The sequence below is a fragment of the Coloeus monedula genome, assembly GCF_965178545.1.
Source record: "Coloeus monedula genome assembly, chromosome: 8".
Lineage (NCBI taxonomy): Eukaryota > Metazoa > Chordata > Aves > Passeriformes > Corvidae > Coloeus > Coloeus monedula.
In genome coordinates, this window is record NC_138788.1 from 4,254,962 (window position 1) to 4,269,064 (window position 14,103).

The window sequence follows — 14,103 nt, forward strand, 5'->3', positions numbered from 1 at the left end:
TTCTCTGCCATGCAGGGACCTGACTCACAGAGATGAAGTCAAATGTCACTTCTGATAAACATTTATTTTGCTGAGGAGCACGATGTGTTTATAGGCAGTGAAGTGGGCCAGTGAGAAGCAACAGGCATGCGCCAAGTCTTGCAACATCTTGACGCTTCTGAATACCTTGGTCTCCCGCAAAAGTCATGTTGTCTGGTCCTTGGGGCATTTTAAACACATGGGAAAAAATGCATAGAGGAAAAGGATTCCCAAGGTCTTGAGCTGGAAGAGAGATCATGTTGAACCATGGTCAGGTGGCCAGAGTTGCATCAGCCTGGAGACCAAAGGGAAATACCCTGGAGCAAAGGGTCTAAGACAAGACAACAGCTGGCTGAAGGTACCTTTGTTTCCGTACTGCTCCAAGCGAATCAAAACCTCACCTGCCACAACATCAGCTTTAGACTGGTATGGTTTCATTTCCCTCAATGGATTAGTAGACAGAGTGGGGGAGAATTTTATATATAGTTTCTGTATCCATAGAATATTTGATGAAGACAAGCAAGTTTGACAGTTTGTAAAAAGGAAGCCTCAACCCTTATGAGACAATTATGAGACATTTATTGTTATTGTCCTCCTAAATCAAAGCTGTTATTCAGCAGTACTGTGAGCTTAATTGAGTGAATAGGCACCTAAGAGTTATGAGAAACTCATCACAAACTGCTGCCAAAGCTTCCCAAGGGATGTGGGTATCTGTAACCAAGTATTATGATCTCAATGCTGAAATAACTGGGCGATTCATCTATCACACAAATGTTGGTGTAGGACGTGACATTGAGATGGCCTCAAAAATGAGTGAATCTCTTTTTTCCTCTGCTCTGCATTCGAGTTCTAAGTTTCCTTCTTCAAGCTGGCTCAGAAACACCAGGAGGACATTCACTCCTGTGGTTTTATGGCATTTATATGTCAAGTTCACTCAAGAAGTTAAAAATGGAGGAGGGCTGTGATTTGTGTTTCCATTGAAGGGAAAATGTTGATATTTAAAACCAGTTGAACTCAGTTTTTATCTGTTCTTTTGAGAAATTATACTTAGAAAACATTTCACTTGTACCATCTTTTAAATTTAAACCAAAATTGCTCCTGTTGTTTCTTTCTGAGACTAAAAAGAAAGTCCAACAGTCCTGATCTGGACTAGTCAAATCAGGCTTTTTCCAATGTTCTACAGTTCTGGATCCTGGATTTTAGTTCTTTTCCACCACAAACCTGTACAGCTTTAACTCTTGCTTTTACAAGCTACTACGTGGCAAATCCATTTTAGTCTGGCAAGAGACTGTACCTCCTATGTCTGTACAGGCCTAAATACAATGATTTTGAGACCTACAGCAAAGACAACCCCTTTGTAATTTTATCCATCATTATCCCAACTGCTGTCCATGTTTAAATACCCTTTGTTAAACACATCACCAGATAACTGTCAAACATCTCACACTGGACAGCAGAGAGAACCAAAGGAGAAACCACTGAAAATAGAAATGCTACTTTCATGCGCTCATCCAGACATAAGTTTCCCTGACACCTTCTTTGCAAAATCAGTTTCAGTCACCCAGTTTGAATATACAAATTCATATTCTCCCAAAACTTCAACTTTGGATGTGAGTTGTAGCTGGCACTTCTATGTTTTTTTCTAGTCAAATGCATCAAAAGACAATGAGGAAGGCCGAATGATTCATACTTGTGGAATGAAATGCCATTCACAAGTGTTTTTTCCATAGCAATTTGTCACTTATTGTATTGAAACCACTTCAGAAGATGTGTCTCAAAGAGCCTTTTGACACTAACATGATTAAAACCATAATGTAATTATGCAATCCTGTAATATTTCTGTATGTTATATGAGTGGGACCTCAAGTGACCACTTCATTCAAGCCCCTCATAAATGGCTGCTTCTAGCAGAAGGCTGTTATTCTGCAAGATGCCTCGGATAGTTGTAGAACACCAAGGAATTCAAATCTTCTCACCCTAGAGGCATTTTGGCTCATCAAGATTCAGCTTTGGTGCTGGATCTCACCTACATGTCTCAACCCTTCCAAAACCAGCCAAGAAAGATGCACTTCCGAAGAGCTTCTCTGCCCACTTCAAAACTGATATCTAGAATCAGAGGGAACACTGGCGCCCTCTAGACCAATCCTTCTCTTTTTACTGGCTACCTAGAGATCTACCTGGATGTCTATCACTCTTCCTCTTGTTCCTGTCACATGTTGACATCTACATACATACCAGACTTGTTGCACACATCTCTGTATCAATTTCCTATACCTCAAGCACACTGTTATGCAAGTACACAGAACTCTGCATTCACACAGGGACCATATTAAAAACCTCCTTCAATGAGATGCAGACAAAAAAGATCCTTCCAAAGCGCCAGCTGCCCCACATCCCTACCTGCCGGGCAGTTGCATCGCTGGTGTGTGTCTCGAACTTCTCGATGTCTTGGCAAGTGGAACTTTAATTTCTGCCAGGAGAAGAAAAACAGAAAAAGGATTAATTTATACCATTGAAACCAAAGCCTCAAATTCTTGAAAAAGTGGAACTGGGAGGGGATGCTGCCCAAGTAGAGATGAGCGACACAGGGCAGAACAGTTTGGGAACGAAGAACTGCAATAAAGTTCATAGCCTTTAACTAGAAATGCAGGGTTTGATTGAAAGCAGGCTGAGAGAATTTCATAATGGCCTCCAAATGTGGTCCTCCTGACAGGCATTACAAAACCAAGAGCCAGCAGCGGCAAATAAATTGGTGACTGTGTCCTCGTGACAAAGCCGCATTTCTCAGAAGACCCACTCAGCGGACAGAAAATAAGGATCTGAAGCAGGTCCTCTTCCACCCTGCAGCAGACTCCTTATGTTCTTGCAGACACCTGGATGGACAGAAGGGTCCCACCGCAAGATTGTGGCTGAAGATGAACTGAAAACAGCAACAACATCCCCTGAAATCTTCAGATGCTGTGACACTTAATTTTTCCCCAAGGGCAGAACACAACAAAACCTATCAAGAGCTTCCACAAGGTGGAATTCTCTCAGAATGTTCATTTTGTATGAATTGGATTTCTAATGGTGCCAGCATGTCAGTCTCCTGCTCTCTGGGCCCATCTGTGTATTTCTTGAAGGGCAAATAAAGTCCACCTGAGGCCACTGCATCTTCCCTCGCTGAAAACATCAATAAAATTAACTCATGTCCTGAGCAAAATGTACTTCAGGGGTAGCATCCTCACCACCCCTCATAGACTCTATGAAACAACTGTAATTTAGTGAAGAAAATGCAAATCAACCCAAATAAGTTATTCATTAATGCCTGCAAACCACACTTGGTTAATGATTTGAGAAGGCTGAGCTGCTGGGGTTCCTGAGCTACGGAGTCACTCCCTCTTCTCTCCTAACCTCCAAGCTCAACTTCCCATCCCAGTTACGCCTTCCTATATTTTGAACTGCTTCACAAGTGGGCCAACATTTTAAAAGAAATAGCCTTATGTAGGGCACAACAGAGGACCATGCCCAAGATCATATAGAAATTGCTTTATTTTCACAAGTAATTGAGCATCTTCCTGAAAGAAGGCATCCGTTTTGGGAAAAATTATTTTAGAGAGGATAAAAGTAAATCAACTTGTTTCCGTCTGGGATGAAGGAAGGCAGAATTGGCTGGAACGTTTCCATTTTTTCACTTTGAAAGGACTTCCTCATTGCAAGTCAAAAGAGTAACGCTTGTTGTGACTGACTAGAAATTTAATATTTTCAGAACTTTATTTTGCATGGTAGACTGAAATGTTCTGATAGCAAGTTGATTTGGTATCAGGATGAGGAGAGGGTTTTAGGCAAGGAAAATTGCCAGTTCCCATAGAGTGTTTCATCAGTGTTTACCTTCTCAGTTAAAAGCAGAGATATGTGAATCTCTGCATTTGGACACATTCCCATCTAGCTGCCACCCCCAGATGGCACAGCTCTGCTCTGCAGCACTGCCTGGCTTCTCACTGTGCTAGTGGTCAAACACAGGCACAAGTAGGACAGCAGACCCTTTATTTGGATATGCACACTGGTATGTGGATATACACGGCCCCATTCCCATCTACACATGTGCCAACCAAAATGTCTCAACACAAGACTGCCACATTTGGGTGGAGTTCCCATGTTTGGAAATGAGGCTCAGATGAGGAAAGGGTGATGGTTTGCAAAGGCAGGAGCAAAAAGTCATTTCCTAGCCAACAAGGGTCCAAAGACCCTGGCTGCAACAGGGGCCTTTATAGGACACAAATCTGCAAGGAAACAGGGAACAGATCCCCGCCCCACCAAGTGACCAAGAGGCACAGGAGGGGCTAAGGGGGAATGGCCGAGTTAGGGTGTGCTGCCAAGAAGCCTTGGCTGGGTGGCTGTGCAGGCATATAAAGAGAGGAGCAGCATAACTGGACAGGGAAGTGATGACCCAGCAGGACTTCAGCATGACCAAGAACGGAACAGGACCGATAACGTTTCCCTGAGGCTTTATCTGCAGGGTCAAGGTAGTGGAAAGACCTGGGACAACTGAAATAGCCTTCTCAAGGATGGGGGCCCCTCAGGAGGGAGGTGCGAGTGCTGCTGGGCAGGCTGGGAGCACAGCCCTGTGCACCACAACCATGCAGCCATCAGACACTTACCAGCATTTGCGCATTCTCCCCCATCCCTTGTGCATCCCTCAAGCCCAAGAGCTCTGCACATCCCTGGAGAGTGCAAAGGGCAATGGTGCCATGGCATTGCATCCCTTTAGTGGGAGGCAAAACATACCAGGAATTTAGGAGCGCCTGGTGTTCAGTTTCCTGCACAGTCTATTAAACAAACACTGCTACAAAAAAGAATCCTTGGCTTTTGGAGACCTCAGCTCAACTTTGGGTGGAAATGGTGAAACAAAAACCCCCAGCCTTTTCTGCTTCTCTCATTACCACTGTGCAAAATATTGCCTGGTCCAACACAAGAAGTTGGCTTTGCTTGGGAGAGCCAACCAAATGTACTTCCCTTTAAAAATGTTTCCAAGAGAAAACTTTCATTCCCAGGCAACAGAAAACCATTCCATTTTAGGACAAGGTTGGCTTCTGTAAGCAAATTTAAAAAGGAGGTAGGCTCTGGGAATCTAGTGCTTGCAATCGCCTTCCTGGGATCTGGGGTTTGCTTTGTCACCTTCGGTATTACCTGGAGCATGTAACATCAAGAGCAGCAATAGGCTACCTCTTGCCTTCCAGAAAGGCTGAAAACACTTCCTATGGAGGGGACTGCTTTGTCAGCAGAGCCGGCTTGCTCTCATCTGTCACATTATCCAGTGACATAAAAGCCACATCTTCCCTCTAAACCACGGAAAGTGGCTGAAAAAAGCCGTTGCCAGCACTGGAGCCACAGCTGACCACCTCCGCCTGCACCTCTGTGTATTTAGGGAGCCATTGCTGAGTGCCAGGAAAGGGAAAATCCCCTGTCTCCAAGAGGGTCGTGCTGAAACACGTGCTGGGAATGGACAGTAAAGTCATCACGGGCTTTTCCCATGGGTTTTGTTAACTCACCACAATCGTGACAGGACAGGGCTGACATGGGTGGACTGAGCAGCAACAACAAGACCACTTTTGACATTAAAAGACCGTGGCTGTGGTCTCCTAAACCTTGCAAGTGTCTGTCTATTTTGGATGGGCACTTGAAATTAGGTGAGAAGGAGGGCATTTCTTCAAAGGGGGCAGATTAATAGCTCTTTAGCATTCCCAGTTGTTTGCAGTCACCGGGGGAGGTGAAATCATTTCCCACCACTATCTCCAACAGCTAAGAGAAACACATCTTAAATAGATAATCTATTACAAGCATCAGGAGGGTTTCAAGGGTGGGTGGTTAACTCTTATTGTTTTACCTCCAATTTCCCTGTTTTTTCTTAAAGGCCCAGTTCCTGGGATCATGGGACCATGTGGCACAGAGCAAAAGCAAGCAGCAGTCCTCCCAGATGGAGCGAAAAGCTTGGAAATAACACCACCTAGGTACAGGGATTGCAAGCAGCTGAAGGGAAATGGGACTTAGCTACCAGAGAAGTTGAAAGGAAAAAATTATCTGATTGTGGGGCAAAACCCACTAAGCTAAAGATGTAGGCAGGGGATGCTTAGAGCAAGCCTGCAGACCCTAGGAAACAATTGTGCAGTGTGCTTTGAGACATGAAATAATAGGAAGGGGGGGGAAAAGCTTCAAGTCAGGAGGGAAAGGGAGTTTTGTGGTGTCCCTCCTTTGCTTGCATAAGTAAGGAAAGAGTTCCAGGGAAATGAGACTATTGGGAAAGCAGTGAGGATCAATGCTCCCTCCCCATTCACATGCACATTCCAGAATCCCTTCAGATTCACTAGAGCCACAACAAATACGTTCAACACAAACCCCTGAGAAGGCTGAGGGGCAGCTGATCTTCCCCCAGGGTGCACAGGATTACCTGTTGCTGCATCACACATACACATTTCTATCTCTACAAGCTCACAAATTCTGGGATTTTTTTTCCTTGCAGCAGCACTGAATCCATCCTGTTCTCTACCCTGATGAGTTTCTGGCAAATGAAACAGCACCAAATGTTACCCAGCATGGGAAAGGACCTTGTTTTCTTCTTTGGAAAGCTTTGACTCTCTTGCAAATGCCAGTAGTGAGTTTATTTGTGCTCCTTGTATGATTTTATGATGCCTCATAAATGCAGAGGAATTCGAATTCCTACATGGAGTTAAAGTTCTCCCTGTACTACCTGTTTCTGGCCCATTCTGCACAGATATTTTTACAAGCAAACCTAGTCAGTTTAAGTCTGGTAGAAATTCCCCTGTGGTACTCACCTACACCAAGCAGAGGTTTACACAGTAGCGAGTGAAGCACTGGTCAGGCTGCTTCTAGGAAAGCATCTGCTGCCCTCTCCTTGCTCCTGAGACGAGATGGTAACACTGCCACAGCCAGCCACGGGTGCTTGAAAACCACGCTCCAAGATCAAGAAAACATCCCCACCAGCTGCCTTGAAATTAACGTCTTAAGCAAATCAACCCAGCTCCTCTCCCTGCCACTTTGCTTTATTTTTGCATGTCTAGAAGAAAGGCCTCTAAAAGGACTTTGGCAATTTGCACTTCTCAGTGCAATCTGTATGGTATCCCTCGCAGACCCTTGGAAACACCCAGGCCATGCCTGGGCACAGTCATGGCCCAGACTGGAAGGCATTACACACTCCAGCTCAGAGCAGTACAGGTTTTGAGCATTACCTATCAGCCCTCACAGACTTCACTCCTTCATGTCCCTCCAGCTGATTTTCACAGCCACCAGAGCTAGAAATGTGCTCCTGTGCTGTGACTCCCCTCCCCTCCCACCTCCCTACCCATCCCTAACCAGCTTCTTCTAAAGCTGGGGTTCCTTTAAAGCTTTGCTGTTTTATTTTGTGATGGATAACACTGAGCTGGCAGCTGTGAAACCCATTAAGGTTGAAACACCAGGAAACTGTGAGGATGTGGCAATGAGAGGCAGTGAGGGTCTGAGCAGGGGGAGATGAATATCCCACTTTCACGTCCACCACAGCAAGCCCACCTGCAGGCCCTCTCCCCCAGTCATGGTCAGCACGACTTATTTTGCTTTCTTTATTTTTTTTTCTCCCACCCTCTCCCTGTTCCCTTTATCTTCCCTGCTTTTCCCCATCCTTGCCCCTCACCAGTCAGTCCAGGGCCCCACTTCAGACCTAATGAAAAGGAAGACCGGAAGGATTTTTCTTTCCTAATCAAAAGCCTCATATGGCACCCCACCATCTGTCCACCAGCAGCCCCCTGCCCTGGACCTCGAGCTGCTTGGTCCACGCCAGTGCCTCTGGCTGAGTGTGGAGGTCTGAGGTTTAGATGCTTAGCAGAAGTGGACAGCATAGTTGGCAAGGGTCTCCTCCCCGAGGGACAGAGCCCTCCTCTCCCATGGGCATCAGACCTTCACAAGTATAAAGGCACAGGAGATGTGGGCCAGGCATCCCTACTCCTCCACAGTCTCCAGCACTTTTCTCCAAGCTCTTTTTGAAGCTGCGGCCCAGGATGGAGCTGGTAACCCTGGTGGTACTCAGGAGCAAGTGCTGGCCCCTCAAGCAGTCGTTCCTGTCCTACAGCTGCTCCCCACACTGGCTACAATGGGGACTGTGGCCACCCCACAGAGCACAGGAGGGGGCTGCTCAGAAAACAGGGGTGTTACTGGGCACACGGGCATCATGAGACCCCCATTTCCTCGCTAAGCCGAGCTATAAAAAGGTGTAAAGGTGCCGCTGCCAGCAGAGCCAGCAGGATACGAGGCCATCCGGCCCCAGGCACCACTCCCAGGAGGCATCCTGTGGCACTTCTCAAATCTCGATAGAGATAAACTTCGACTTCCCAGCAGATTCATGCCAGCAGCAACAGAGAGATTGCTGCACGTTAGGCCCTGCCTAGTGGCAGGGAAGGAGTCCCTGCATGAGAGTGCAACCACAGGGCACAGATCCAATCACTTGCAATGCTTCTGCCCTCCCAAACCCCTTTTTAAAGTGGGTTTGCCCCATGGACCCTGTCTTTCCCTTATTCCTCATCCAAAGAGGCAACTCAAAACCATCTCCTTCAGCTCCTGCAGTGTTTGCTAACTCAAGGTTCATGGCTTTTGGCTGCATACCCCAGCAGATCCAGGGACTGCTCTCACAAGACCCATAAACAGAAGCGGAGCCTGTCAGCTGTAGGTTTAAACTCCTCACCACAGACTTTCACTGCTCCTAGAAAGCAGGAGGGGGTCCAGGTCACTCCAGGTGCCAGGCAACACTGCCCAAGGCAGGTCCCAGTACTCACCACTCTGATCATCCCATTTCTCGCCTCATTTGGCAATAGCAGCACATGAGGGATTTTTTTCAGATACAAACAGTTTTTGGGCTAGCCCTAGGGATCTCTCCAGCATGACTCAAGCCAAAGCTGGAGTAAACAGAGAAAAGGAGAGGTGGGTGGAAATGGTTCCAGCCCTGAATCTCACCCCCAAGCCTCTCCTACAGCTGTGGGAACAGGTCAGTGGGGACCTGTCTGGAGAGTTCAGAGACATGAGCCACCATCTGCTCCCGGACACATGTCAACACCACTTCAAAGCCCAACAAGGCAAGGAATATTCATTGCAGCCAGAGCAGAGGAACCCAGACAGCCTGCAGCAGCATCAACACAGCAAAGTAAAAGGTGTCAACAACAATAATCTGCACTTTTGGACACTCTTTAATCTGCTGAAGCCAGTAGCAACACTCCCCCATTCTCAGAAGAGAGCCCACAGGGTCCAGTGGAGTTTGGATGGGATTCAAGTGAGTAAAACACAGCCATATGCTCTGCACTGATGCTCTGGCAGTACCAGAAACCATCCTGGCAATGCCAGTGTGTCTCATTTTCCTGAGGCAGGAGCTGTAGGAGGGGTCAGGACTGGTACAGCAGCAATGCCAACCCATCACAACACCAGTGTGTTGGCAATTACCTCCTCCCATAGCCATGCCAGCTGCGACATGCCATGCCTGTCCCTCTCCTGGGGCTCAAACCCACGTTGAATCCCCAGGTTTAACCTCTAGCTCTAATTCTAACTCCTTCAGTATGCAAGACTCCTGAACAGAAGGGCTGGAGGTTTTTGCCTCCCTGCCAGGACCAGGGATGAGGCTTTCCTCTTTGCAAAGTGCAGGTTTCAGCTACAGCGTGGGCTGAGAAGACAGAAGTAAATACCAAGCAAGTTTGAGAGGTGGGAGGGACCTAAAGGAACAGGGAATTCAGCCTAGCTGCAGCATCACTTGTGCAGAGATACATTTTTAAGGAAGGGAAAAATAATGGATAACGTGACTAGGCAAGCATGCATATGCCTAAAATCTGTAATACTGCACACTATACGTGCAAATGAAAGAACACCGACCTCATTGAGCAGTTGGTCAACTCTTCCCAAAATAGCTGTCTCCATTTGGTCTGCTGAGAGCCAGGCAGGGAGCTGTGTGGGTCTGTCCGCTTCCAAGTGGGACACCCGGGACTGTAGATCGGAGGTCCGAAAGTACAGCAGGAGGCTCAGCACCAGAGAAAGGAGGGAGACGCCGGGCAGCCCCGAGCCCAGCAGGAGAGGGAGGCGGCAGCATCTCTCCCCATCGCCGGTCCTGGGGGGAGCCACACACCCCCTGTCAAAAGCTGCTTCGTCGACGCCTTTCCAGTTCTTCTCCTCCAACATTCCCTCCCTGTCCTGAGAAACAATAAATAAATAAATAGAATAAATAAAGCTTCACTCCTACTCCAAGAAGCACAATCCAGAAGGCATAGAAAAGAACGTCCAAGGGGATCCCAGTGCCAGCAAATCACAAGTGACAGCAATAATGACAAAAGTGGATGGGGGGGGGGGGGTGTCTTTAAAAAACAAAAACAAACCACACACACAAAAGGGGTGCAGAAAAAAAGGATCCAACTGCAGCAAAGAGTGCGAGGGGAAAAAAATAATCTGATCAAGATTTTTTTTTTTTTTCCTCCTGTATTTCAGTCTTTTGGTTCGCTGATAGGTTTTTGATTCTTTCTAAGCTGTCAGTTTCAGTTCCTTCGCAGACTGGCCAGGAGCTCGCACATGAAAGTCCCCATTAGAGAGAGGTAATTCTCAGCTGCTCCGGCGACGTTGTGCTCTGGCTGATCGTGGCTCCCCTGTAACATGACACACTCCCTCCGAACTACGGGGCTGGGATGAGCGAGCTGCGCGGCTTCCCAAAGTAACCTCCTCTGCTCGCCCTCTCTCTCCACCTCTCCCTTGCTGCATGATTTATTTATTTATGCAAAGCGCCGGGGTGGGATCGGGCAGTGGGACGCCCCTGTCCTGCTCGGTCCCCAAACCACCTCTCCGCCGCCAGCTCTTCCCTTTGAAGTGACTCTCGCCGAGGTTATTTATAGAGGCAGGAAAGAGATTGTAAAGCAGAGGCTGGGCTCACAACAGCCTGCGTCCTCCTTTCCTCCAGGCAGCCGAGAGCACTTTATGGGGTGGTACAAATGGGCTGTCGCGTCCCCCACGCAGATCCTGGGGCAGCCCTCAGGCACCAGCAGTGGGGTATTTGGACCCCAATATTTTGAGGAGAGCAGTCAGGCAGGGCAAGAAGTAGATGGAAACATCTGGAAACAAGAGCTGGCAGCTGAGGGCTCTGCAAGCAGAGGGCAGCAGGGAGAAACACCCCAGGCGGGCAAGCTGCAGTGCAAGAGGGGAACATTTGGGGCTTGGTTTGGGGGTACAGCCTGCCCAGGGTGTTCAGAGGAACTAATCTGCTGAGGCCCTCTATTGAAGCAGAACTTCCCATCATATCCGTGTCCCACCAGGCACAGGGCACCAGACAGACAACCCCCTTGGGCAGGGAGCAGTCTCCCCAAAACGTGCCGTAGGGCAGCTCCAAGCCATGCGTCTGGGAAACAAAGCCTCCTTCTGTTCTTCAGGAGCAAGGGAGGGCCACCTCTCCCAGTTTTTCTGAGCATAACATACAATATTTTATCCTCCAGGGTGACATGTAGGCTCTGCTGAGCCCCTGCCTGTCTGTCTGTCCGTTCTTTCATCCTCTCCTTGAGCACACTCAGCAGTGAAGCAGCACAGGGCTCACCATGGTGCACAGTCATTAAGAGCCAGGCGGCAAATTGGTCTCTTAAAATCTGGCTCCCTTGTGGCTCTTTCGCTGTCATTTACACGTTTTAAATGAAGATTTTGCGTGCAGTCTGTGCTGGAAATTAACTGCAGAGAAAATGCATATTCATCTCTGGCCTGGTCTCTGTTTCAGAGGGCTGGAAGAAATAGACCTTCTGGGAGCAGGTTAACACGAGCACGAGCTGTTTCCCCTCCACCAGACAAACCCTCGGAGGGCCCGGTAGCACACAGCCCCAATTCTTTGAATGGCCTCTTGCCTTTCACAGCCACTCACTTCCCAAAATGGGGTTTTAGCGTCTGCAAGGCAGGAAATCCTTTCTTTATTTCTTTTAGTGGGTTTCTTGTCATCTCACTGCTCAAATTTGCATTGCTGTTCTGGCACGCATGGAAAACACCTCTCTGATGGCTGCAGCCTTTCAACAGTTTTTCATATGAGATGTGTAACCCACAGACCCGGCACAGAAAGGGTGTCTATTCATTTAAGAGGTGTAGCCACCCGGTCTCCTACCCCCTGCCCAGTCTCTCCCTGTGTTAGCAGCCTATTTCTTTACAAAAGGAAAGTAAGTCTTTGAGGCTGTGGCTCTGCCAGAGGTAAACCACAGTCCATGGGAGTTACCCAAGATACCACCTGCAATCACAGCAAATAAGTGGACAGCAAGAAATGAAAGGGAGATGCTTAGAGGCTGATGATACAGTGTTTGAGAAACAGAGATCTACTCGGGAAAATACCAGTTAGCAACTGGTGCTGAGTGTCCTAGAGAGTGCTGCAGCACACTACCTAAAGACTGGGGTTGAGCTACTGATGACTGCAGCTACCTGTCTGCATTACACAAAGTTTCACCTAAGGCTGTCTCTCTTTCCCCCCTTTATACCAACTTAAGCACTGAAATCACAAAAACACACCCTCTAAGCTAAAAATGGAAATCTGCTGGGTGTCTACATCTCATTTCGCCACACTGGCTGGGAAGAGCTCTCTGCTCTTTTGCACTGATTTTTGATACAGATCCTGCTGTCCAGACATGAGCATCACCTGAATGACTCTATAAGTGCCTTTTCCTGCTTCCCCGCCAGCCCCTCTCCAGCTGATCAGCTCATTTAGAGGGTATGTCATAGTCACTGCAGGCTAGGGAGCTGCACTCAGACGGGTTTCATGCAGAAGCCTTAGCTGCAGATGTGCTGGAGGGTAATTTTTCTGTCCATGAGGCATTAAGGAGCCCTATCATCCCATGCCAATAGAGATGGAGTAATTTAGCCACAAACCTAAGCCAACTGTGCATGTCGAGTCTGCAACACTGCTCAACAAAAAAGCTGCCTCCAGAGAGAGGCCTGGCACGTGGAATCATCTCAGCACTCCTTGAGCTGAGCCCAGACTTCAGCTCTCTCAACAGCCTCAGAGGAGGTGAGTGCTGGCCTGAAACCAGTCCTCCTTCAAGTTTGCGACTCTCAAAGTTGGTCGAGTAGAAACAAATATTCACTTGCAATCAGGAGTGATTTCACTGACAGGTGACTCTTAGAACACCCTCCATACACTGCGCTTGAGTCCGTATCCCTCTTTCCTCAGGGAGATTGGTGAAATTCCTTACAAGGACAATAACCACACACTTCTGCTGCTTCTAACAGGTCCTCCAGGGAAGTTAAGGACCTCAGCACAAACATACAATGAACTGGAGCAAATAGAACTCATACATAACCTCCCAAAGCAGCTGAAACTCCTCTGGACAATGAAAAAAGTTTCACATCTAGCACATGGCACTAGGTCAGTTGATTAGTTACAAGCAGGTGTGGCAAGACTCCAGCTTGGTCGGTCTCGAGGTGGCACTGGCACTCCGTCCTTCTCAGGGACATTTGTACATGGGCAAAGCACCTCATAGAGTTTGCCTGGTGCTGCTCTGTGACAGACACACAGTGCTCACAAAGGAGTGCAATACGTGGGGGTTCCTCACAGGACACAATGTGGTCTCATTGCAATAGACCATAAACCCCCCCGTGACCCGAGGTAGGTACTGTGGGCATGAACCACTCCATGCCACAGGCCAGAAATGGATAGAGCTGGGCATGGATGAGGTTCTTGCTTCCATGAGCACAGTTCAAGCCAGCGAGGTATCTGCAACAGGTCTTCCACCTGAAAAGGGACCGATAACAGCAGCAAGGCTTTCTTCACCTTCCTTCACTTTAAACACAACCTTCCATTAAAAAAAATAATGTGTCCTTCCTGTCACTAACTGGAAATTGAAGCCAACTGCCTGGAGATGGCCATGTGCTCGATCCCACCAATAATCCTCCCCTTTCCAGACCATTTACTAGCAAGAAACACTCCACCCCAGCTCTCTTTTTCTTTCTGTTCTCCTCCTTTCCCTCTAAAGGGAAACACGGGGGTCTTGGTGTGCTCAAACAAGCCATTAACTAGCAGCCGACATCTCCAGCTATTGTAAATATATTAACTCAAGGCCTTTCGCTGCATTTATT

General features: G+C 47.8%; 1 protein-coding gene across 2 annotated transcripts in view; it reads right to left on the bottom strand.

The window, feature by feature from the left end:
* Positions 1-10,275, bottom strand: part of COL13A1 (collagen type XIII alpha 1 chain) — a gene marked incomplete at its 3' end in the record, with an annotated part of 88,464 nt that extends 78,189 nt beyond the window's left edge. For both annotated transcript variants that reach the window (XM_082286452.1, XM_082286451.1), the window contains exons 1-2: positions 9,901-10,275; positions 2,411-2,488 (exon numbers count right to left, since the gene is read on the bottom strand). In XM_082286452.1, the coding sequence (XP_082142578.1) occupies positions 2,411-2,488; positions 9,901-10,203 (381 nt within the window). In that variant the 5' untranslated portion in view covers positions 10,204-10,275. The remainder of the gene's footprint in view (positions 1-2,410; positions 2,489-9,900) is intronic.
* Between the last annotated feature and the right edge of the window lie 3,828 nt (positions 10,276-14,103).